Here is a 26,214-nt window from a genome sequence, read left to right on the forward strand (position 1 = left end):
AAGCCATTTAGGAAAATAATTATATTCTCATGTCCTGTTAATATATATATATATACAAATCCTCTCTTCCAGGGGGAGACATGAATATCAAAAATAAATAAAAACAAGATTATTATGATAATAATCTACTGACTATAAAGTCTCCCAAATGAAGCTGTATAAAAGTGGCTTTTTCTGAGTACTACTATTTTCCTTCCTAATTGACAAAATTCATGCCAATTTGAACTTCATTTGATAAATATAGATTAAGAAGACTTTTATTTTAAAAAATTTCAAAAAATCCCCCTTTTCCTTTTGTAAAACTGGTGTCACTTGACCTTGATCCTAGTTGTAGATTCCAACATCCTCTCATCATTTTTGATGATACCATGTCTTTTATCAGTTCTGGTTCTAAAGTTACACAAGTTTTTATAATCAAGGTCAAAGGTCACCAGACATACTAGTTTGTTGATCACTACATCCTTTTATCATTTCTGAAGATTCCATGTCTCTATCAGTCCAAGTTCTAAAGTTATACCAGGTCAGAAGTCAAGATCACTAAAGTCACTTGACCTTGATACCAATTTGTAGATCACATCATCCTTTTATTACTTCTGAAGAGCCCATCTCTTTATCAGGCCTAGTTCTTAAGTAATACCAGGTTTATGATCTAAGGTCAGAGGTTAAGGTCACTGGAATTACTTGACTTGATACTGGTTTGTAGATCTTTTCATTCTCTTATCATTTCTGAAGGTCCAATGTCTTTATCAATTCCAGTTCTAAAGTTATATGAATTTGTATGTGCAAGGTCAGAGGTCAAGGTCACTGGAGTTACTTGACTTTAATACTAAATTGTAGATCCCATCATTCTTTCATCATATCTGAAGACCCTAAGTCTCTATCAGACCTGGTTCTTAAGTATCACCAATTTTATGTTCTGAAATCAGAGGAAAAGGTCACTGGAGTCACTTGGCCTTGATACTAGCTTGTAGGTACTGTCATCCTCTTGCCATATCTGAAGATCCCAAGTCGCTACTAGTCCCAATTTTAAAGTTATACCAGTTTTGGTGTTCATGGTCAGAGGTCAAGGTCACTGGGGTCACTTGACCTTGATACTAATTTGTAGGCCCTGTCATTCTCTTTTCATTTCCGAAGACCCCATGACTCTATCTATGATACTTGCAAAGTTATATCTGTTGAATTTTGGAATTAATTTTTTCCCCATAGAGTTCTATGTTAAACCCCCATTTGATTCCCCAAAATGTACCCTAACATTCTTCAATCTGAAAACAAAAACATTTATGTACATCTAAATAATTGGCCTATCATATCCTTGAATAATACTTTTATTGACTGGCTACGAAGAACGGTGTCGGACAGTTTCAGACGGAAGAAGAAGTGGAATAATAAGAACCGAGCAAAAACAATAAGTCTCCAAACTTCATTTGGGAGACTTAATAAATGAATTCTTCCTAAATGATATATGAAAATAAAACCATTCTTCCTAAATGATAAATGAAAATAAATCCATTCTTCCTTCAGGGCTGTCACTGTCCTTTTTGGTACAGGGTCTGGGTCCCATTACATTGGGAAAAATATCGATGTTTTTGGTCAATTTGGGAAATTTTACTTTTCGGGCCTTGTCGAAAATGTGCGAGAAGTTGTAAAAATGAAACTAATACTATTTAATATTTTTTACACACACAGTGTAAAAGATTGTGATATTGGGAAGTTCTAGATAAGTAAATTGGGAATTTTGGTGGGTTTTCTCAATTGGGAAGGGTCCGTTTAACAGACCCAATTCAAAGAGATTGACGGCCCTGTCCTTAATAATAAATGAAAATAAAACTATTTTTTCTGAATAAACAATGAAAATAAACCCATTCTTCCTGAATGATAAATGAAAACAAAACAATTATTTTTTCTGAAAGGAAAACATAGAGAGTGAGACGAACAGAAGAGATAGATGAGTGATTCAGAATGTGAACAGAATGAGAAGGAGTTCTACAACAGATTTGAAAAATACATGGAATTGAATTTGATTAAATTTCTATTCATTGTTTAATGTTTTAGTTTCATTTGAATTCTAACTTAAAATTCCATTTAAATTTGTTCAGGCCGATAAAACATTGATCAGGCTGATAAGATTCCCAGTAATCCAAATGTCTGACAGAGAAAAAAAGTTTTCAAGAACTCTGCCAGTGGTTCTTGAGAAGATAAAAAAGTGAAAAGTTTACAGATAGACACACAAAAATCTCACTTGAGCTTTCAGCTCAGGTGATAGATTGCACATATCTATAAATAGATAATATGTATCCACAATCCTTGCCTCACCTTGCAAGCTCCATGATTCACCACTCAAAGCAGAAGTGAAGATTGTCGTCAAATTATTGATACAAATTGTGATATTGTCTTCTGATCCAAATTTTGCTTCAAGCTCACTTAGAAAGGTTGCAAAAGTCTCCAAAGTGAGTGCCTCTCCAATCTGGGTGAAAATCTGGGACACATCCATTCTTGCACTTCTTAACTTCGGTACGACTGATATTTTAGATTGCACATCATTCAAAATTTCAAAATAAGAAGTCTCCGTTGCAAAACCAACACACACACAAAGACAAATTATAAATGTTTTAGAATACATGTTTGCCGATTATTCTGCTCGAACACTCATAGCATTGCACAAGACAGATTGACAATCATATGATTTTTCTTCGGATATAATACAATGCTATATAAGTGTGAAAACCAAACGAAGAATTTCCGGAAAGCGTTCTCGATACTTTTTTGACGCTGTCGTAAATGACGAATATAATAAGTCTATGTAGGTAGTAAATAGACTTATCTGCGTTTAATAGTGTTCGTCATTTACAAAAACTAAATTGAAATCGCATAGAGTATTTCAAGGGTTTTATTTTCTTTGCAAAAAAAAAAAAAAAAACGAAGAAAAATAATAGGGGCAAAAAACCAACAACAACAACAAAAAAAAACCAAAAAAAAAAACAAAAAAAACAAAAAAACAAAAAAAACAACAACCCAAAAACAAAAAACAAAAATTTAAATAAACCAACAAAAAAAGAAGACCCCCCCCCCCACCCCCGAGTTTTACAGGATACAAGAAGAATTATTAAGAATGGATAAATCTATATTAAACTTAGAAAACACCTGCCAATGAGTCATCTTGTATGATAGTGTCTAATTTTCTTCTTTTAAAATCAAAATCTGTTAGCTTTGTTTAAACTTCCAAGAATTGGGGTGATACATAACTAACTAGGACACACTAAAACTGATATCTCCTCTTCCATTTTCCATGGGCTTTTTTTTTTCAAAAACACTTTTTGGGATCATCTTTAAAGTGAAAAATGAAGAGTTACGATACATAACAGTCAGTCACATATATGGCTTTATGTACTTCAACCACTTCTGACCTTTACATAAAACGTCAAGGTAAGGTAAAAGGTCGTCAAAAATGACACGCGACACACTATCTTATCATGGTATACCCACATACTAAATATCAAAAGCCTATGTAAAAAGACAAATAAGCAGTTATTGTCTAGACAAAAGATGTCCAAAAAATTCTATTATTTGAATATTGGTCAAGGTATAAGGTCATAAAAAATGACACGTGACACACTGTCTTATCATGGTAGACCAACATACCAAATATAAAAGGCCTGGCCCAAAATTTATATTATTTAACCTTTACATAAGAGATCAAGGTCAACGGTAAAAAAAAAAGGGGGGGGGACACTTAACACACTGTCTTATCATAGTTTATTAAGACCTATGCAGGGCCGTAAATTAACCTTCAATTTGGAGGAGGCAGGAAATTAGGCGGGGGTCTGGGGGCCGCCCAGGCCCCCAGACGCTGAGCACATTTTGTGCACACTGAACACGTTTCGTACAAAATCCTTGATTCTTGGGCCTTCTAAGATGTTACTTGACTAACTCATTCTAAAAGAAAGATTTGGAATGCTTTTTAAGGGAGGTATCATGTTCTTAGTTATTGGAAACAACATAAATTCTAATGAACTTTAAATTTTAATTTTTTGGGCTCAATAGTTGGAGGAGGCAGCTGCCTCCTCCGCCTCCATGTAATTTACGGCCCTGCTATGTAAAAAGACAAAAAAGTCAATTATTTGAAGATATCATCAATTCGTTTCATGTGCGCAACAATTTAATTAAAGATCTCTTCAAATTATTAATGATATCTTCAATTCTGAATTATTGTGCGCATTAATTGAATTGATGATAGCTTTAATTGAATTAATGATCTCTTCAAATTCATGAATTAATGATACAATTCAATTGAAGAAAGCAATAATTGATAAAATGCGCGCATTAAATCAATTGATGAGAGTAATAATTGAATTGGTACGCGCATTAATTCACTTGATGAAAGCAATAATTGATGTGATGCATGCATTAATTCAATTATTGCTCTCTTTGATTGAATTAATTATATCTTTAATTCATTCGAAGAGAGCGATAATTCTTTTAGAGAGAGCAACTATATAATTAAAGGTAACTTCAGTTCAATATATCCACAATTGAATTAATGATCTCTTTAATTGAATTGTTGCTCTCTTTAAAAGAATTGATGCCCGCATTTATCCCTTATACAAAAGCATTGTAAATGATTAAAGATATCTTCAATTGAATTAAAGAGATCATCAAATTATTTATACCGAGCTCTAAATTAATTATTGCGAGCAATATTTCTATGAAATTGATGCTCTCATCAAATGAATTGAAGAGAGCAATAATTGAATAAATGCGCGCATCAAATCTATTAAATTTATAATTCAATTGATGCGCACATCAATTGAATTGAAGAGAGTTATAATCAGTGTGCGCATTAAATCAATTATTGCGCTCGTTAATTCAATTGATGCGCACACTAATTCAATTAATGAGAGCAATACTTGAATTGAAGCGCGCATCAATTCATTTGATGAGAGCAATAATTGATTTCATGCGCGCATTAATTCAATTAAAGAGAGCAATAATTGAATTGATGATATCTTCAAATAATTGAAGATAACTCCAATTCTTAGAGATTATGTTAATTTGGCGCTCCATATATATGTCGATACATCATTAGCAGGGGCACGGTCGTTGAGGGGGAGCTGATAGACAAAAGGGCTGGGACGGCCTTTGGGCCCAAGTGGGTTCAGGATGAATTCCTGGTGGGAAGTCCAGGGTAGCGAAGCCCTATATTTTTGAGATTTTGTAGGACAGATATTAAGTCTTCTAAGTAGAACTTTTCAATTGCCTGTTGGGGTTCAAACGGCCTTAGAAGTTCCTGTCAAGCAAGGTCCCTTAATTAAACCCCTTTAATTGTCTCTACAGAAGTGGATAGTTATAGCCTACATCGACGTCCTTCTTCTCTATTAAAAGAGAATATACCCCTTTATGCGTTTTCTACACTTTAACATGTTTTAGGATACACTGTAGGCTATATGGTTCTGAATTTCTTATTGTGAAAATCAGCCAGTGTGGTTGTATCATAACGAAATTTGCAATGTATAAAACAGATGATAGAATTCTGAAAGAGGGGAGAAGAGTAATGAATGGAGTAATGAATTGGCAAAATAATGTGGGACAAAAACAACAGTAAGATGCAGAACAAAAATGTCTGAACTTTTCACCGTGAGGTGAGGTGACAGGGAGATTATTAGTATGTGTGTTTATAGCTTGTTTACAAGATCATGAGGGTGAAATCGATGTTGGTCAGAGGAAACGTGTAACCAATCGGAGTGTAAGAAATCAGTCACCAGAGGTCAAGCATTTGTATATATTATTTACAAGAAAAATGAAATTAAGAATTATGCAAAACCTTACAAGTGAAGTTGAGTATGCAACTCTAAATTATAGATTTTTCAAGGAAATAATTCTGTTGGCTTTGAGTTTGAATTAAAAGCCAATATCAATATTACAGATTATTAAGATATAACAAATATGGTAAGGAATTTTGGAGGATGTACGGGGGTATAAATGCGAGGAACAAAGACAGAGTTCTTCAGTAGCTGAACAGAACTTTGTCTTTGGGCTTTCATTTATACAGGTAAGATATTGAGTATACTTGCGCATTTCTGAAATAACTTTTCAATTTTTCAGATGGCTTCGTTAATTTTTGTGTGTGAACTTTTATATTAATGTTTGTAATAATTATTGTATATTGTATAATATGAATTATAATCAATAATTATAATGATGAAATGTTTCTTTAATAAAAAAGAGTAGCTGAACAGAACTTTGTCTTTGGGCTTTCATTTATACAGGTTGAACGAAAAAGGGCTACTCCGTTCAGCCCGAGAACACAAAGATTCCGAAGTTAACTGGTACTTAGCCAGTATTTGCATATCACGCTTTGCGCCATTGCTGACTTTAAAATACTTCATCCCCAAACTTGTATATGCATATCACGCTTTGCGCCATTGCTGACTTTAAAATACTTCATCCCCAAACTTGTATATAGGATATGATAGTTGTACAGAATATCACGCTTTGCGCCATTGCTGACTTTAAAATACTTCATCCCCAAACTTGTATATAGGATATGATAGTTGTACAGAAATATTTCATTCTTTGTTTCCTTCTTTTCTCTGCTTATTTGATTATCCAAGTGATGTGCATTGATCATCAATACGGAAGATGGTTCTAGGTGCCAGGGTATAGAATTAATATCAATTTGACTGGCGCCCGCCGCTTTATACATATGGCGGTCGCCAGTTACCCTCTCTCTTTCTTTCGCTCTCTCTTTTTTCCAAAATGAAAGGGATGCAACCCCTGTAAGCTCCCTCTCCAATAATTAGTAATATTTATGTGCAAGAGCATTACAGGTGTTCATGATATAAAATGTCGACAAATTCGCGCTCGAGAAAACCTTAATGTGTACTTCCAACGTATCAGGCACGCAGAAGCAGGGGACTGCCCCTCCACTTTATTTTCCGTTACTTTCACATGCAAACTACGTTATTTTCACTAGGCTGAAGCTGGCAACCACTAACCAGCACCCAATAGTCTTAGAAGCTAACAGCGAATAAGAAATTTCATCAAAGTACTGAGAGTACTCAGACAGAATATTAAAAAGTATTAAACACAGAATAAATCAAAATTAATAATTTTTCAAACAATTAATAAACATATTCTTAATTATCAAGTTTCATACTTGAAGGCAATGAAGCTCACCTGAAAGTTTCTGACGTTATACCACATAGGGTCATAATGACGCGTACGGCTAATAACAACTTAATATTTGAGAAGTCCACAAAAGGAGTATGCAGGCAAGGAAGTGGACCCCTAGGACTATCATGTTCCGCCCTCAGTTTAGTAGCGTTGTATATTTTTTGTGTATAAATGTGATGTATTGGTCTATGGATGGGGTGAGTTCTGTGCTGGGCTTGTGCTCATGATACCCCAGCGGTCGCGCGGCAAAATCCCGCGTCCCCTAATCTGATTAAAATAAGATCTTACGCAGAGTATACGGTGTGGATCTATGAAGTCTGATTTGTAGGTGCGACTCCCCGGAGAACTTGATTAGTTTCGCTTCACCAAGAAAAGATTTAGCCATGATACCCGAAGGTTTAGGGACTTAGATAGGTTGGCTGACTCTTCATCTCCCATGGGGGATGGGGTCAGTAATGCCCGATATCCAAATAGGCCTACTACGACTATACAGTCGGTGGGGGACATACCAAGTCCTACGAATCTTCCATAATACCATACCCCTGTCACTGCATCCCTTCTCCCCAGTGTCGGGCAAATCAGTCCAACCCTCACACCTATAGCCCCAGGACAGTTCAGCCTCGAGTCTGTATCAAGAGTTCTAGCCAGTGCCAGCATATCCCTACACCAGGACCGTAATCCCTAGTTGCCCTATTGTTGGAGCCGGGTAAGGGCGGGAGAAAGGGTAAATACAGACGTTAATGCAAAACGAACAATTTTCAAAAACATACTGAAATACAAAACAAACCAGCTTAAAATAAAATCAACAGAGTCCATTGCAAAACCAATGATCACCAATGCAAAACCAACAGTCATTAACTGAAGTGACGCTAGGTGGCGTGCAAAAAAGACAGACATTATCTGAATTAACGTCCGATGGCTCACGAGTCCATCTATGTAATCATCAAATGTGTGCATATTTTGAAATGTAATTCCCGCGAAATTGCCAATCATGTCGGACTCTCAGAACGACAACATATCAGAACTTGCAAAAGCTTTGCAAGCTGCGGTGTTGTGTGATGAAAGTATTGTAGAGTGGATTGAAACATACTTTATGATAGACCAATCAGATGGTGTAATTCTTATCCAATCAGCATTGTATAGCCATCCAATTATAATCTTAGTATAAGTAGCCAATCATCGTTGATCAACCTAAGACCAAAGGGTATAAATAGAGCCGTCCTGTCATCTTTAGTTAGTTTTTTTGGTACTCGAACTCGATTGAGGTCTTTTGACTGGGAGTATTGAGTTGGTATTCAGGACAAGCTTGGGGTTGTGTCGGAAAGCAATAGAATTGTTAGCTAGGCCACTCAGCTCCTACGCTTGGTCCTTTGTGACTTTAGAATTGTGTCTTGGTGACTTTCCCAGGTGATAGGACGGTAGAAAGCTTAGGTTAGGTGGCTGCAGACTGTGTCGGGAAACAACAGAATTGTTTGTTATACCACTCAGTCTGTAGCTAAGTTATACATGTAGTTGTGATTTCTCGTATCGATTAGTCTGATTATTTTTTACTATTAGCTCATGGTTTGTTTAATGATCATCCAAGTACATGTGGAAGGCCGGGGTTCGAATCCTGGCCGTGACAGACCTAAGTCGTTAAAAGAGGTATTGACAGTTCCATCGCCAAACGCTCGGCATCAGGTGTGAATGTCACGGGTCCTCGGAGATGACCTTATAAACGGATGACCTGTGTCACAGAAGGTGTGGCACGATAAAGAACCTTCACTGCTCAATGGTCGTAAGCGCCGAGCATAGGCCTAAACCGTTCTTGGTGACGTCTCCATATGAGTGAAAAATTCTCGAGCGAGATGTTAAGCAAGATATAATCAATCAATCCAAGTAGGACCAAGGAAAATATTATTCCGGGTTTTAGTCAGTTAGCCTATCCTGGTTTATTTATTAACGTCAATGTTATTGTTCCTGTTCGTCTGCAACGAAGATAGATACATGACAGTAAGTGTATTATAATTGAACTTAATTTCTTAGGAAGGAAACCTAAGCGAACTCATACAATTTTTCTAATATGTTTTACGGCCTGACCGTGTTTGAGGGCGAAGCAAACGGCATTAGTATCTATATCCAAAACAGAACGAAAACAACCCGAAATTAGCACGAGGACGGAGCTGTATCAAAGCATCCTAATTTTGAATATTTGATCCACCTATATATTGAACGCGGGAAATATAACGCAATTGATGTAAACAGTACATTGTGACGTCATATTCAGCGTCGTTATTTAGCAAATTTACAAACATAGCGTTTGAACCACAACAAACATGGCGTTAATGGTGGAGTGATTATATATGATTAAGAAAATAAGATTTACATGCTTTTACGAATTTTATGTAACATCTCAGAACGACGTGAACTAGGGTAGACGAGATTCAAAATGGAGAAATACATGTCCACGCGATAGTATTCGAATCGACGACATTAGTACCAAACTTTTCAAGTTCCATAGGTATGGTTTAATTTTTCATTGTTTTCCTATATTTTCCTTTTAAACATGTATATATGTGTTACCTATAGGGAGAGCTCCGCTCTCACGGCCCTTCGGGCTGTGAGAGGGCTTCGCCCTCTAATAATTTGTTAGGTAAATATGTTACAGTTGTTACTACAGTAAAGTAGGCTTAACCAAGATACCAGTAACAGCAGCATGGTTAGGCCTACAGGAAACCAGCAGCCTTGCAGAATCAGCAGCCATAGATGATATTGAGCTCTTTAATATTTGAATAGAGTATTTCATCGTTTAAATGATATTCCCCTCGGTTCCAGGGACAAAAGGGTTTTTACTACCAGAGACACAGTAAATAAGTGTACTACCAGAGACATAGTAAATAAGTGTACCACCAGAGACATAGTAAACAGGTGTACTACCAGAGACATAGTAAATAGGTGTACCACCAGAGACATAGTAAATAGGTGTACCACCAGAGACATAGTAAATAAGTGTACTACCAGAGACATAGTAAATAAGTGTACCACCAGAGACATAGTAAACAGGTGTACTACCAGAGACATAGTAAATAGGTGTACCACCAGAGACATAGTAAATAGGTGTACCACCAGAGACATAGTAAATAAGTGTACCACCAGAGACAACAGGTGTACTACCAGAGACACAGTAAATAAGTGTACTACCAGAGACATAGTAAATAAATGTACTACCAGAGACATAGTAAATAGGTGTACCACCAGAGACAACAGGTGTACTACCAGAGACAATATGTGTACTACCAGAGACATAGTAAATAAGTGTACTACCAGAGACATAGTAAATAGGTGTACCACCAGAGACAACAGGTGTACTACCAGAGACATAGTAAATAAGTGTACTACCAGAGACATAGTAAATAGGTGTACCACCAGAGACATAGTAAATAGGTGTACTACCAGAGACAACAGTTGTACTACCAGAGACAACAGGTGTACCAACAGAAACATAGTAAATAGGTGTACCACCAGAGACATAGTAAATAGGTGTACTACCAGAGACGTAGTAAATAGGTGTACCACCAGAGACATAGTAAATACGTGTACTACCAGAGACATAGTAAATAGGTGTACCACCAGAGACATGTCTCGAATATTTACTATTCACCCCAAGTGTTTCACACAATAACAAAACTATGTTACATATTGATATTCATTAATAAACATTACAAAATAAATTAACATGTCCTAAAAATCAAAGTAATATCAATCATACATGTTGATCATAACGTTTTGTTTTGTCTTTTTTTTAAAAAGAGGACGACCGTGATTTAAACCCGCCATGGGTGATGGTCCCAAGTCATGGAATGAGCTTGTGCTAGCTATGTTGATGAATAAATCAAAAACTTCATTTATAATCATAGCAAATAACAAAAACGAGACTCGAGTTTCACAATGTAATGAAACACTACACTGTACATCAGTACTCCAAGGTCAACAGAAACACAACAATAAATGCACAGACTACATGGAGGTACTTAATAAAGCTCTTTGTTGACTAGATGACTTTTAAGTTTGGAAAATACTACTGATCATATGTTTTCTACCTTACATTCATTGCTTTGCAAGGGATTAATGACTGTTAAAAGCTTACAACAAGGAATATTTTCAATACCCTGTTCTAAATATATCCATTCAAAAGATGTAAATTTCAATTGTAATTCTTTAAGATATTATACTTCATTATGCATTGCTGATAGCAAATACTGACTAAAACATTCAAATTTAACATTAAAATATCCATAAATTCACATACTGACTGAAACATTCAAACTTAACATTAAAATATCCACAAATTTCTTTCATGTATATGCAGTACATGTAACACACATCATACAAAATTAGTTTACCTAAATCTTATATTAAAACATCCACATTGTCATACATTTAATTCTATGTAAACCATACATCATACAGGAGAGGAAGAATTTAAATCAGATATTTTACATTTTATACATACATTTGTATGCTAGATCTATACTCCCTAAATTTTCATGGTGAAATCAATTAATAATGGTTATAAAAAAAAAGAGGAATACATGTATACTAATGGAATAAAGATAAAGTTTTACAAAATCCTGGTATATATGTATATCGAAAGCATATATATGTTAAGGAGATTGATATGAAAGAAATAAAGTATGTAAAAGAACATACAAAAGTATAATATATGTAATAATAACAATACAAATAATGGACTTCATAGGTTAAAGACATAATTTGGCCCCCAAAAATGACGTTCATTGATTGAAAGTTTATATTATTTCTATGAAGACTGTATGCATGTATTTCGGATAAATGCCAATTCAAAAAATAAAAATAAAAAAATAAAACAAAAAAAATACTGCTGCAGCACATCTTTGTTGCATTTTCCTTAACCCAAATAGAGAGTGACTGTGTGAAAAAGATTCATATTGTTGCTACAGATGAAGCTTTCAAAGATATGTCATTGATAGAAACATTAATTAATCATGAAATAGTTCTATGTTGTAACAATTAAGAAATTACCTTGATTTTGTTAAAGGTACATGTGTACTACTAATAATCTTTGTGTTTCCAAACTATTCTGGTTAATGAGCTATAATGGTGATTATGTAATGACTTGTGCAACATAAACTATTTGATTTCATCCCAAACACAAGGTCTTTCTTGCCTAATTTAACTCTTGGACATCTTTGAATGGCTTTATTTGTATGTCTGCATTGCTAGTGGCCACAGGCGGAAAGAAAACAATGGCATCAGTTAGTTTTGAAATCAAGTTGATTTACTGTAGATATAGGAACCAGGACTAAATTCATTCTGCTAGATTGTGTGTAAGACACTAAAGGGTAGACTTTAGATATACACAGATCTAAGAATTGCTGGGAAAACAGCACATGGTATGCTAATAAGACAGTCATGTGGTCAGCACTCGAAATGTTTCGCAAAGAAAATGTGTAAAAAGACAGGCTGTCTTTTGAAACCATTTTCATATATATCTCTTCAACCGTAGTTTTCTGTATGCAAATTTATAAAGAGAGTTTCCCGTTTCATTTTATTCATAGAATACCATGGTATTGATATCTTTATTAAAATCTATCATAAAACTGGGAATATAGAGCATAATTATATAAACAAGTAAGATAGATGATCCATACGGAAATCCATCGTCAGGAAATGATGAAAAATTAGTAGTAAATATCATTGTGGTTTTCTCACATAAGAACGGAAGTTTGATGATAAAATATATATATGTACCCACAGGTACTTGTTTGATAGACATAGTACAGTAGTGTGTTTAATGATACTTAAATAGAATACAGTAGCTTAAGTACAAAGTCCATGAATTAAGTACTTGAGCATGTAACAGTATTTGAAATCAAGATTTCACTTAATTTTCAAGTTTTTGAGGGGCCAAACTAGACACTTGCATTCTAGTACAATTGTGTATAGTTCTATTAACAGGCAAACGGCTATATACCAGGTAAATATATATATATATATATATATATATATATATATATATATATAACACAATTTATATATGAAAATATAGAATCTAAAAAAAGCACATGACTAAATGTAAAAAGTTGATAACAATTTAAAATGACATCTTTCCAGTTCAAAAAAAATCTACTCCTTAACATTCAAACATTGTACATGTATTCTGATTTGTCCAATAAAAATACACAGCACTACAGTTGAAACACACAGAATATCTAATTTAACTATCTGATAGTCCCATTTGTTCTAAACGCTCGCAGGAAGTAATGCTGATGACTACATTGACCATGGATATGTCTTGGTCCTGTTTCATAAAAAATGTCTTCCTTTTTACAGTCTTGTTACAGTCTGATTAAGAGTTTAATTACCATAATTAAAAATTATGACTACATCAAACATGAAGTTGTCTGGGTCCTGTTTCACAAAAGATTTTATAATTACTTCCCTTGTATCTGTCTAATCAGAGTTGCATTACTATAAAATGATAATGACTGCACTGTATACCTACAGTTCAATAGGTGGTGGTTTATAACTACCGGTATATACATGTAAACAGAGTATAACACTTTGATTGCTATCATGAGTTGTGTGTGTGTGTGTGTGTTTGTGTAACAGGACCCTGCAGGTTTTAATCTGTCCCTAACTCAGATTTGCTTATCTGACATGTGACATGGTTCCAGAGGCTGCTGTCACCTACAATGCGAAAATGATTCACAATTAGACTTGTCATTCAATCATTAGGAACATGAAGATTTAAACTTTATAAATATCATGCTGCTACAAGTAAGAGTGTATGTGTACTTATTTTAGAATATCTAAAATTCAGCACAATTACAGGTGAAGCACTATTTGGCATGACATGACTTGGAGCTTATACATAAGGTGCACTTCCACATGATTATTCTAAATTAGTGAAACATATTACTGATGTATATGTGTTTATCTAGCACATCTAAAATTCAGCCCAAGTTGCACAATCTGACCTACCCGTTGACTTCTTCTACATGTATGTTTGATAATGAATTGATAAGGATTTCATAATTTGGCACAACCATTAATTAGCACTCTTGCTTCACTACAAAAGGTGCTAAAATATGAATCCTACAAATATAGGTTCACATACAGTATCTTATTTCAAATAATTCATTTATCAAAAGTTATTAACAATTTACATGTACATAGATATGCATGACAAGATATTTATTAGCATTTCCAGCAAGTGCAGCGAGCTTGAAAGATTTTAGGACAGAGATAATTCAAGCTACAAACATGTCGATGTTCAAAGAATTCGAGCTACAAACATGTACACATTCAAGTAATTCAAGCTACAAATGTCATGTTCAAAGAATTTTCGACATCAAGGAAAAAATCCCCATGATCTTAACAGCTGTTCTATTCTATCACATCACATTGGCCTGAGATTATAAACTTGCACTTGGATTACCTCAATTTCATCCTAGTATTATGATCCCCTGCATGCTGCACATTGCAATGTGCCATACAGATTGAAAATGAGTAGGCTTATAAAAATATAATGACTTGGTACATCAATCATAACTGGGGCAAAATGATAAATCTGAATCACAGTTTTTGTTTTGTGTTTTGGAGTATTTTGACATCATAATGCAAATGATTAAGTGGTGGATTTAAATTGTGTGCAACGTAAAACTGGTTTTTCTGCATCTGAATATAGCAACCACTTTTAAAAGTTCCAACACCTTGGTACTCCCAGTGATGTAAAACAAGGTGGCATCCCTAAGCTTGGTAGAAAATAAATATATATTTGCCTATTTTGATGCACACTTCCAGTTGTAAATTACTGAGTGTTAGTCCATAGTACAGAATGGACTCCCAGGAAAAAATTGCATGGGATGTAACCCACTCTCCTGGGAAAAAATTCTGAATTTGTACAAGTACCTGTGCTTGCCCTAACGGTAGCACCATCAACAAATTATACATGTACCAATAAAACAATGGTAATCTAACCCAAATGTGTAATGACAGAATAGCAGTCCTCACCTTATCCATGGCAATTTTTTCTGAGAGATCTGATAATTCTGTGGCAAAAATATTGACATGGAATGGAGCAAAGTTCTCCTCAATGATGCCTTTGTTAGTGGAGATTTTGGCCTTCATCATTGGCTTAACATTGCAACCAACCCTGCAATTCATTATTTAAGGAATCAAGAACAGAAACATGTATATTGTAAAATACAAAATTTAAATATTTTGTCATGAAATGAAACATTGTAGTTCATACATGGAATTGTAGTGTACACCAATCTAATTGTAATATACTAGTGCAATACTTTTGTAATTGTGATCCTCATGCAAGAGCAGAAGAGGAGAAGGGTGAACCGTCATTCAAAAAGGTGGACTGTCTCCCAAGGATAAAAACAGGTGAGGTGCAGGTGGACTGTCATCTAAAGATGGAAAGAGAAGAGGGACAAACTTTCATCCAAGGGTGTAGAGAGGAGCGGAGCAGACAGTCATCCAAGGATGGAAAGAGGAGAGGAGCAGACTGTCATCCAAGGATGGAAAGAGGAGAGGAGAAGACTGTCATCCAAGGGTGTAGAGAGGAGCAGAGCAGACTGTCACCCATGGGTGTAGAGAGGAGCGGAGCAGACAGTCATCCAAGGATGGAAAGAGGAGAGGAGCGGAGCAGACTGTCATCCAAGGGTGTAGAGAGGAGCGAAGCAGACTGTCATCCAAGGATGTAGAGAGGAGAGGAGCGGAGCAGACTGTCATCCAAGGGTGTAGAGAGGAGAGGAGCAGAGCAGACTGTCATCCAAGGGTGTAGAGAGGAGAGGAGCAGAGCAGACTGTCACCCATGGGTGTAGAGAGAAGCGGAGCAGACTGTCATCCAAGGATGGAAAGAGGAGAGGAGCAGACTTTCATCCAAGGGTGTAGAGAGGAGAGGAGCGGAGCAGACTGTCATCCAAGGGTGTAGAGAGGAGCGAAGCAGACTGTCATCCAAGGATGGAAAGAGGAGAGGAGCAGACTGTCATCCAAGGGTGTAGAGAGGAGAGGAGCGGAGCAGACTGTCATCCAAGGATGGAAAGAGGAGCGGAGCAGACTGTCATCCAAGGATGGAAAGAGGAGAGGAGCGGAGCAGACTGTCATCCAAGGATGGAAAGAGGAGAGGAGCGGAGCAGACTGTCATCCAAGGGTGTAGAGAGGAGAGGAGCAGACTGTCATCCAAGGATGGAAAGAGGAGAGGAGCGGAGCAGACTGTCATCCAAGGGTGTAGAGAGGAGAGGAGCAGACTGTCATCCAAGGATGGAAAGAGGAGAGGGATAATCTATTCAAAATCAGACTATATTCTGCTGCTTTGTGATACACTTCAGTACCTTGTATCCATTGATTGTTGAAGAGCAGAATACACAAATATTGCTTGGGGACTATGCAGTTGTACCATCTGTATATTTTGGCAATTACGTAATGATATACTTATACATATCTTATTACTTTCTCCCCACTATAGGAAGTTTTAAATTGATCAGCATTGAGATCAGGTGCTTGTTGTATGAGTGGGATCATGTGGTCTATCTTATGCATGCATTTCTTACTAAGATTAATTTTAAGACTCTCCAGTTGTCTACTCCTTACTGTATTCAGGTGCTAGTGAACATGTCTCATATTGGCAAACATTTCTTGCCCTCAGCCTTCATTCATAAAGGTGCTGGTGAACATGTATTCACATAGGCAAGATGCCCTCAGCCTGCAGAGATTCTTAGAATATACAAACTGTAACAGTTATATAACTAGTACTTAGTTCAGATGCTGGGAGATTGACATTGGTTATCACTGTACAAGCTGCATGAGCCCTCAAGGCAATTATTGTAGAATTATTATTAGTATTGTGAATAAATGTGGAGCTTTACTTATCTTCTGTTGTGTTTGGATAAATAAAGTCTAATTCTAATTACATTGTGGAGAGGGGTGGACAGCACACATGACATCTAACGATGGAAAGAAGAGAGGGGCACTGTCATCCAATGATAGAAAGGCAAGAAGACAGACTGTCAAGGGTGGAAAAAGGATAGGGACAGACTGTTGTCATATGAGGATAGAAAGGAGACAGGTGGAAGGAAAAGGGAAGACCATCATCCAAGGATGGAAAAAGAAGGGACAGACTGTCATCCAAGGGGTGGAAAAAGAAGGGACAGACTGTCATCCAAGGGCAGAAAAAGAAGGGACAGACTGTCATCCAAAGGCGGAAAAAGAAAGGACAGACTGTCATCCAAGGATGGAAAGAGGAGTGCAGCGGACTGTCACCCAAATGAAAACAAAATGTGTTTGTGAAATTAGTGAATAATTTTCAAAATAGGTCAGAAGTAAATTTCAAGGTCGTCAACAAAAAAATTGGGTTCAATGGAAAGGTCTTTTCACAAGAAATACATATGCTTAATATAAAAACAATACCTCTTACAATATGAGAGATACATGTATAGCATATATTCGAATTCAAAGTCAAGGTCACCAGGTCAAAGATTTTGGTATCAATAAAAAGGTCTTGCCACAAGGAATATGAAAGGTCTACCTCTTATGGTGTAAAAGATATGACCAAGGTTTACATTTTTTGCTACAGACATACAGGCCAAAAACTATGCGCCCCCCCCCCCCCCCCCCCCCCCCCCCAATCTTCGATTCCAGGGGCATAAAAAGAAGACTGGAAAATCACCTAATGGTGGAAAGATGGAAAGATGCTGATTGTCATTCTTGGCTAGTGTACATAATTCTAGCCAGCTAAAAGAGTCCACTAAATTTAAAATAGTTTGATGTTTTGGGTTACTGGTACACGGGAAGTGTATGGTAAGGACTATGGCTGTTACTTGTAGAAGTCATTACAGTACAGTATAAAAGCCATTGTATGTAGGTTTGTGTTCTCATGAAATTGAATATACTTAAATGTAATTTATAACCAAATCATGTAAAAGGAAGGAAATCCACTCTTAAGGGCATCAAATATTTTTAAGACTCAACGACAAACAATTCCCCATTTAAGTGTTTTATACTATGAAAGTTTCTTGTTACATTTATAAGAGATATTGATCATTCTTGGCAAAAATCTTACGTGTTGTAATTCTCAGTAGTACGTTCTGTATGGTTATAGTAAATAAAAATTTATTTCCATGTACGTGTATATCAAAAGCTAAAGTACTCCAGCCAGCTGGAGATTCAGTAGCAATATTTTTATTCTATGTTATCATGTATTTGTATGTCTCTGCTTTTATTTTCACAATCTCATTTATTCATTGTATTTCAATTTTTTTTATACCACATGATTCATCGTTGGAACGCACAGGTTTTCTCTTCCTTACACTGTATTTGTTGAATGTAGTGTAATGGGAGAGAAAACCTGTGGGTTCATGATCAAGGTAGATAAGGACATACGCATGTTAACCGGAATTCTTTATTGGAGGAGTAGAGCTAAAGATACTATGACAAAGCTTTGAAATATTTCACACGATTTCCCTTCTATATTTTCCATTCCTAGTAACTCCCCAGAACTGTATCTACTTCTATCAGTAAGAAAATAAGAATGTTGAAATTTGAACCACGTGAAGCATGTTAATTTGTCGTGTTTGTGGTCATTCAATTTTCATGGATAATGTGCCGTGGATATTATAATCCCTGAAAAGTTTTACCTAGAGAGATTAATCGGTATATATGTAATAACCACCATTATTATACCTCAGAATGTTTTTGCTATATAAATACTAATTTGTTCCCCAGAATATCTCTAGTGTTATCAAATCTGTGACATCAAAGTCTGATAACTCTAATTAGTTTACCAAATGACAATGGAAACGGGTAAACTTCACTTTGGTATGTCTGACACAAGTAAAGGCTACTGTAAATGGTTAATTTAAATTGAATATGTAAATAGTTTACTTTATCAATGCAATCACTTACCACCCAATATACACAAATTTAACAGTGGTAATGTCGTCCACAGTGTCGGTCACTCTGTACAAGCCATACATGACCTTCGCATCATCTAGCATCTCTTTCAGTTCTGATATGTCACCTGACCCCTTGCCGGTGCATGTGACTGGTCCTTTAGAAGTTTCATATTCTGCCAACATCCATCTCGTATCATTATCATCCTTTCGGACATCTCCTATTGCACACATAACATCAGAGGTTATATCTATTCTTCCTCCGATTTTTGCCACCCCTGGGGCTGCCACAGCTGATTGGGGGGCTTTCTTTTGTGGGAGTTGGCTGTTTGTGAATCCCCTCTCTTGCATTTCTGGTGTTTTGGTTTCTAACACTTTTGACTTCTTTCCTGTGTTTTCTTCAAGCTAAAATTGTAAATTACAAAATGGGAAACTATACTCAGTAGTGGAATAATAGTTAGTTTGGTCAATATACATATCATGTTTATTATTTGCAGACATGCTATGTGCTGTACATTCATGTATATATATTTACATTCATTGAAAACCCACGGGGATCTGGGTTAGAATAGGTCCTCAGTATCCCTTGCTTGTCGTAAGAGGCGACTAAATGGGGAGGTCCTTCAGATGAGACCTCAAAAACGGAGGCCCTGTGTCACAGCAGGTGTGTCACAATAAAGATCCCTCCCTGCTCAAAGACCATAAGCACCGAGCATAGGCCTAAATTTTGCAGCCCTTCACCGGCAGTGGTGATGTCTCCATATGAGTGAAATATTCTCAAGCGGACGTTAAACAATTTGATCTGGTTTATTTGTATCACCTGTCTGTATAATCATTACCAAATATGGAGCATCATCAAGATCAAAGGGTGCATTTGCTGTTCTGTTTAAAGTGACAAATGGGTCAACCATATGATATTATTAGTACTTAAATCTAGTTTATATTTTAAAACAATACATAAAAATCAGTATATGCACCCAGGGGTGCATGAGCCGAGTTGCATGGGATACATTGTAAACCCAGGAATGACGTGGTATATTTATAATTGTGAAGAACTAATTTCAGTTTTAAACTTTTCGAGTTACTGTCTAGAAACCATATTTGTCTGAAGTTTTCAATCTATATTCGGTAACTGTGACCTTGACCTTTGTTCTCCAAAATCAATAGGGGCCTTGCTTTGCTGGTATCCAACAATATATCCCAGTTTCATTTGATTCAAATTAAAAAAATTTGAGTTATCCTCTGGAAACCAAAATCCTTTTGGAATTTTAAATCTATTTTCAGTCACTGTGACCTTGACCTTTGACCTATTTTCTCCAAAGTCAATAGGGGTCTTCCTTACCTGGTACATAACAATATCTTCAAGTATCATTTGATTCGGATTTAAACTTTCTGAGTTATCATCCGGAAATCAAATATTTCTGAAATTTTCATTTTATATTCGGTCACTGCGACCTTGACCTTTGACCTTTTTTCTCCAAAATCGATAGGGGTCTTCCTTACCTGGTACCCAATAATATATCAAAGTTTCATTTGATTAGATTGTAAACTTTTCGAGTTATCATCCGGAAACCAATTGTTGACGCCCAACCGCCCGCCCGCATCACCAAACCAATAGCCGAGTTCAACTTCGTTGCATTCAACTTCATTGCAACTCGGCTAAAAATATAAATATAAACAATAAAATTCTTTCTTTGTTGTTTCATCAGGTGATGAAGGTAGCAATCATTGCAGAAGCGGGTTATGCATTTTTTCTGAAATGCTAGCTACCTTTATCACCTGATGAAACAACAAAGAAGCATTATATTGTTTAAATAAGAGTTAAAGGAAAATAGAACAAGCAAATGTATATTCATTTTAGTGATAATCATAATTAAGTGTTTTTCATGCTACATGTAGAATATTGCAAGCCTTATATGAAATGCAACTTTACAATGCTAGAATTTTTTATATTTCACAAAATCATATTTAGAAAATGTATTCCAAAATCAGTTAATCTATGACTGCATCGTTCATGCTGGAAAATGTCCCGAATTTTGATCATGACATTACAAATGTATGTGTTTAAAGTAGCAATGCCAAATAACCACATAGTTGCATCCATCTTAAAAATGCACTGTTTTAACATCTCCAAGTTAATGACACACTGGCTAGTAAACCTTGGGCAAAAACAGGTCCTTTAAACACATCTTTGATAAGTTTGCTAAAATTACCTTGGTGAAACAAAATTGAAAGCACTCACCTGTTGTAAAATTTTGTCAGTATCAAAATCCTCACGAGAGCTTGTTTCTACCACTAGATGAAATGGGTTGAATTTTTCTTCAATGCTACCATGTACAACACCATATCGACCTTTCTTCCCTACAGGAATCCGGTCCCCCATCCTACGTCAAATTACACGCAAGGTTAAACAAGAAAAGATTACCTGTACATAATACACATATTCATTCATATGATCTAGACCAACATTTTAATAGTTTTCTTCATATTGAATAATTTCCTTGTACTTTTTGTGTTATGAAGTGATTAACTTGATATCTAAAATGAAATAAAATTGCACTATGTATGTATTAATTCATACCAATGTGTAAATTTCTAGTAAGATAAAACCAACAATTTTACACGTCCGATTTAAACTTTAATGATGTATGCAATGCAACATACCATCTAAAATACACAAACTTGATTGTGTTGGACATATCAAAAGTGGACTCATATCTAGCAAGGGCATACATGGCTTGGCTTTCTTCTAAATAATTGACTATATCTGCTGGGTCTTGTCCAGTCCTCAGCACAGTCAATTTATTTGGATTTTCTTCCACATGTTCGACCAGGACATATCGATCATCTGTATTATCATTTCGGACAGAGTTAATGGCTTCCACAAAGTTGGCACCATCTACAAATTCTGCAGTTGTACTCATGATGACTTATTAACTGAAAAAAAGGAGATTTAAATGAATCCCTGAAGCTGCTGAATAAAATTGCATAATTTTTTCCAACATTCAGAGACATATTTTAAGGCTGTTAAATAACATTCAAGATTTAACTACCAATAATGCCATTTACAAGAAGTCTATTTATGAACAATTGAACACCCACTTCCCATTTCTGATCATGCACTGTTTATAAATTAAAATAACTTGACAATTATATATTGAATAATTATTTTGTAATTTCATTTACTCACAGCAAAACTTGCAAACATCCAAACTACAACTAAGTCACTAAAACAATTTAACACAAGATAAAGTAGATTTCCTTATCTTCAAATTTGAAAAATGTTTGTCTTGTTCTAAAAATAGAGGCAAGCTAGGAGTTGTGTTCAGAACTCAGGAAGTGACACATTGAAGCGGAACAGATGAGAGGCATCAAATTGTTACAAAACGCACTTCTTATTTTCATGGAAGGGTCATCCATGTAGCTGGTGTTATGATTACATTCATAGGAATAGATTTTAAATGGGCATCTAATTAGCCATTGAATGTCACAAAGTAGCAAGAAAAAGTTTTCTCTCTAAAATAAGAATTTCCCCCTGCAAATCTATCTTAATAACTGAGCAATAACTGTGAAATATATAACTGCCTTAATTAGTATATATAATTTTACTGGTCAATATAATACAACCCCTACATCTGATCATGATTTTTTTTTCAACACATTTAAACACACAAACACAATTCACACATGCCCTATAAATTATATTTACTTTTCAAGCATAATACAATATATGCTGCTACTCCTGTATTTGTATCTGGTAATTAATAAAACTTTAACGGGCAGACAAGAGATTGATTTCTGTTAGCCAAGTCTGCATGGTCAACAACAGACATCAAAATAACATCCTGGCTAAGGATTAATCAGCAGTATAAACAAGAGGCCCTTTGGCAACAATGGTCACCAGAGTCCCCTTGCTCATCCACAGATGCATACAGTCATACTAGGGTTTTGAACAAAATTAGATTTACATAACATGATACCAGTAAATTGTGTACTACTATATGTTCTAAAGGTATGTTATACGCCGGTTTTGAGATACGTTAGAGTTATTTCCCTTTGAAGAATTCTCGTACATAGTAAGGTGCGAAACAACTTGTTCACATGCTGGAGTGGGACGAATATTCATTACTGCATATAAGTAAATGTATTCAGTATTTTTCTCATACGCTGTTTCATCACCTGAATTCAACCGATACACAAACTAAGTAAGTGATAAGTATTCAGGGAATAATTAAATACATGGAATTCTTATTATATCACATAATTTCATTGGTCGTAGGTATCATATCCAGGATATTACTTTCAAATATGACATTGTTTTTATGTTTCTACTTTAGTAAAACATTTCTTTGAATAGTATTTTGTATTTCCTACATTTACATATTTAAAGAGAATCCATTTTAATACATGTTATCGTCTTCCTCACTGACTGAAAGTTCACTCTGTACCGCTTAGGCACTCAAAGTTCTACTAAATGTTCCTCCTACACAGGAGAGCTCCTATCTCGAAACTGGCATATTGTAGCATTGTTTTAAATTGTTTTTGCATCCTAATTATGACTTAGGATCGATTAGAAGAAATCATCTCTACACAAAGACACTGTAGAAGACAGTTGTCACATAAACTGATACGTTGATTTAAAGTTGATTCCCCTCTACATAATTTCTCTTTTGGATATCAGTTTAAAGACCTTCATCATGCATTGACATAGCCCAAGTGGTTCTGGAGATGAAATTCAAAATATGAAAAGCTATGAACATTATGACAACAAATTTCAACAGATGATGTACAAAAACTAGCTGTATTATTAGACTATTTCATTGTATTCTTCCCGTCTAGGCGTAGTTGGATCAATTATGAGTGTTATATTTACTCCAGCATATGGCGATAAAACAATTTTTTAACTGTAAAAATTTCTCTCGTATTTATAATGATAAAATGGGTAAAATTTCACTTCTGGATTAAGACTGACGGACAGTTCTGGTGATTTCCTGAGACTGGATGGCACATCTGAAGCAGTCTAAAGATGGTGATGCCTTCACTGTCAGTGGTATATAATTGTTCCATATCTTGATGGTTGTCAGGAAGAAAGAGTACCTGTCTGCCTGGTGTTGTTGGAACTGGAACCATGTGTTCTACTGTAGTTTGTAAAATGGAGAATGGGCAGGGATCTCAACTAGCAAATTAGTGATTTTGCGAAGGAGGATGACTTTGCTCACAGCTCACCTCTGCTGAAGTGTTCCTATCCCAAGTAGTGGAGCTTTGTTGGGTCACACAGCTGGGTTTTCTGGAGCGGAGGTCACTGATGGCAAATTCAGCAGCTTGGCGTTGGAGATGTTCCATCTGTTGGATCTGATGGTAAGGGTTCCATTCTGTTGAGGCATATTCCACCACTGGACGGACATCACAATAGTTGTATAAGCTGAAGTTCAGTATCTCAAACACCGATATCTTGAACACCATGGATATGTCGAAGTGATTCGAAAGTCCCAACCACTTATTCTTTAAGTATTTTACCTTGATATCTCAAATCCTCGGATATCTCGGGAAGTTTTTTCTTGGTCCCATTGAGTTCCAGATGACAAGGTTTGACTGTATATAGGTCTGTGCTTTAATGCCTTGTGGATGACAGCTCCTTAGGTTCCGTCTGAGGAATCCAACAGACGTGTGTGCCTTGGATGCTGTTTGGTTGATATATGTTCATGCCATGATATTAGGTTCCTTGCTGTTAGATATAAATCCTAAGGTATTTTCCATCACATGAGAGTGTGACAGTGATTTAGTTGTTATGTGGCGTGACTTCAGAAGATTATGTACATATTTACATGAATTTACTGAGAAATGAAGACATTTGTGATTACTATAGATGTACTGGTTTTAGTCATAAGACCTTTCAAAAGCCGGGTCTTACATGCTGTAAGAATTGAAATTGTTACGTTGCATATTCTTTAAAACATTTCCCAGTTATAATTAACACATTACAAAAAGATAATAAAATATCCTAAAGCAAACTTACCGTTTTCAATACTTTTCACCAATTTTTTTATAATATATCTTTATCAGTGTTTATGTGTTAGGAAAACCCTAAATAATATAGAACTTAACCATGAACTGGTAAACATTGGTAAATGTTCTAGATGATTTGTCTCAAAGCATATCAAACTTCAAAACAACTATTTTTAAACCATAAATTTTCTACTTACACGTCGCTTTACACTGTCGAAATTATTGTGTAGTTACTCCGTTTCAACTGTGACTTACTGTCGTATAAACCGGCGTGTGCATTCCTTGCGGTCACAAATATGCAAGGCATTTAAAAAAATGTTGACTGAATACAATAACATAGACTTACCTTATGCAGGTAAAAGAAAAAAAGCAAATTGTCTATTTGTCCACTTCACAACTAGTGTCGATGAGTGGATTTAAAGTGACTGGTGAACTCTTCCGTCTCTCTAATATGCTCTACCCACGAGATACCACGCCCAGTCAATCCATCATTTCCTGATTCAAAATTTAGAGTGATCTCCCCGTCAACGAGAGACGATCTCAAAACATGTTATTGAAACGGTATGCTATAGGGGGGGGGGGGGGGGGGGGGGGGGGGGACTCTTTCTACAGTTTAGGATTCTAATTTTTTAAATGAATAAAGTACAGTATATGTAGGTCTAATCTTAAGTAGATATATACACTCCAAAGTAATAAAATTTCTTGTATTTCAGAAAAAACAACAAACCAAAAACACACCATTGGCATCAAAATTACAATTTCCAGTATTTCAGAAGCAATCAAAAGTTGATTGGAAAAAAAACCCCAACAACAACAACAACAAAAAAATCATTGGTATCAATCATAGTTTTCTAAGTGTTGACGAAATTGGATATTAGAAATAATCTTCTGATTATTGTATGAAAGCCTATTTATGTACAAAAAAATATATAGAATAAATAAAATCACATTCAAAGAATTATGCACCAAGACCAATTGTCTTCAAGTGCCAGTTTAAATGCAGGGGTACCCCTAAGGCTCTGTTCTTGGACCTCTATTATATTTAATCTGTTCTAATGATGTTGCTGAAATTATGAAGTCTTTCTGTAGATCATGCTGATGATAACTCAATATTCAA

The 26,214-nt window shown here is 35.6% G+C and overlaps 2 protein-coding genes across 6 annotated transcripts in view; both read right to left on the reverse strand.

Annotated features, from left to right (window-relative positions):
• The window catches only part of LOC125679519 (nose resistant to fluoxetine protein 6-like), a 41,976-nt gene extending 39,079 nt beyond the window's left edge, over positions 1 to 2,897 (reverse strand). For 2 of the 3 annotated variants that reach the window (XM_048918794.2, XM_048918793.2), the window contains exon 1: positions 2,314 to 2,890. In XM_048918794.2, coding sequence (XP_048774751.1) covers positions 2,314 to 2,620 — 307 coding nt within the window. In that variant the 5' untranslated portion in view covers positions 2,621 to 2,890. Of the gene's footprint in view, positions 1 to 2,313 lie in introns of all 3 variants that reach the window. The other variant, XM_056157147.1, reaches the window with a different exon arrangement.
• Positions 2,898 to 10,841: 7,944 nt separating this feature from the next.
• On the reverse strand, positions 10,842 to 25,607 carry LOC125680661 (uncharacterized). Of its 3 annotated transcripts, none has more exons than XM_048920358.2 (6): positions 25,444 to 25,607; positions 21,756 to 22,028; positions 21,334 to 21,475; positions 19,105 to 19,496; positions 15,205 to 15,346; positions 10,842 to 13,878 (listed from the first exon to the last, which is right to left on the reverse strand). In XM_048920358.2, the coding sequence occupies exons 2-6, from the start codon at positions 22,013 to 22,015 to the stop codon at positions 13,840 to 13,842; spliced, it is 975 nt and encodes a 324-aa protein (XP_048776315.1). In that variant the 5' UTR covers positions 22,016 to 22,028; positions 25,444 to 25,607; the 3' UTR covers positions 10,842 to 13,839. The 3 variants fall into 3 exon arrangements, with proteins under 3 accessions (XP_048776315.1, XP_048776318.1, XP_048776317.1); XM_048920361.2 differs by lacking the exon at positions 25,444 to 25,607 and adding an exon at positions 25,295 to 25,391; XM_048920360.2 differs by lacking the exon at positions 25,444 to 25,607 and adding an exon at positions 22,282 to 22,433.
• Between the last annotated feature and the right edge of the window lie 607 nt (positions 25,608 to 26,214).

The sequence above is a fragment of the Ostrea edulis genome, chromosome 2, assembly GCF_947568905.1.
Source record: "Ostrea edulis chromosome 2, xbOstEdul1.1, whole genome shotgun sequence".
Taxonomy (NCBI): Eukaryota; Metazoa; Mollusca; class Bivalvia; order Ostreida; family Ostreidae; genus Ostrea; species Ostrea edulis.

Excerpts from the sequence above, each read along its gene's own strand:
- LOC125680661 (XM_048920358.2), bottom strand. The coding sequence starts at position 22,015 with ATGAGTACAACTGCAGAATTTGTAGATGGTGCCAACTTTGTGGAAGCC. Across the intron at positions 19,497-21,333 it reads CTGACAAAATTTTACAACAG|CTTGAAGAAAACACAGGAAA; the intron begins GTGAGTGCTTTC and ends TTACAATTTTAG. Across the intron at positions 15,347-19,104 it reads AAATTTGTGTATATTGGGTG|GGTTGGTTGCAATGTTAAGC; the intron begins GTAAGTGATTGC and ends AATGAATTGCAG.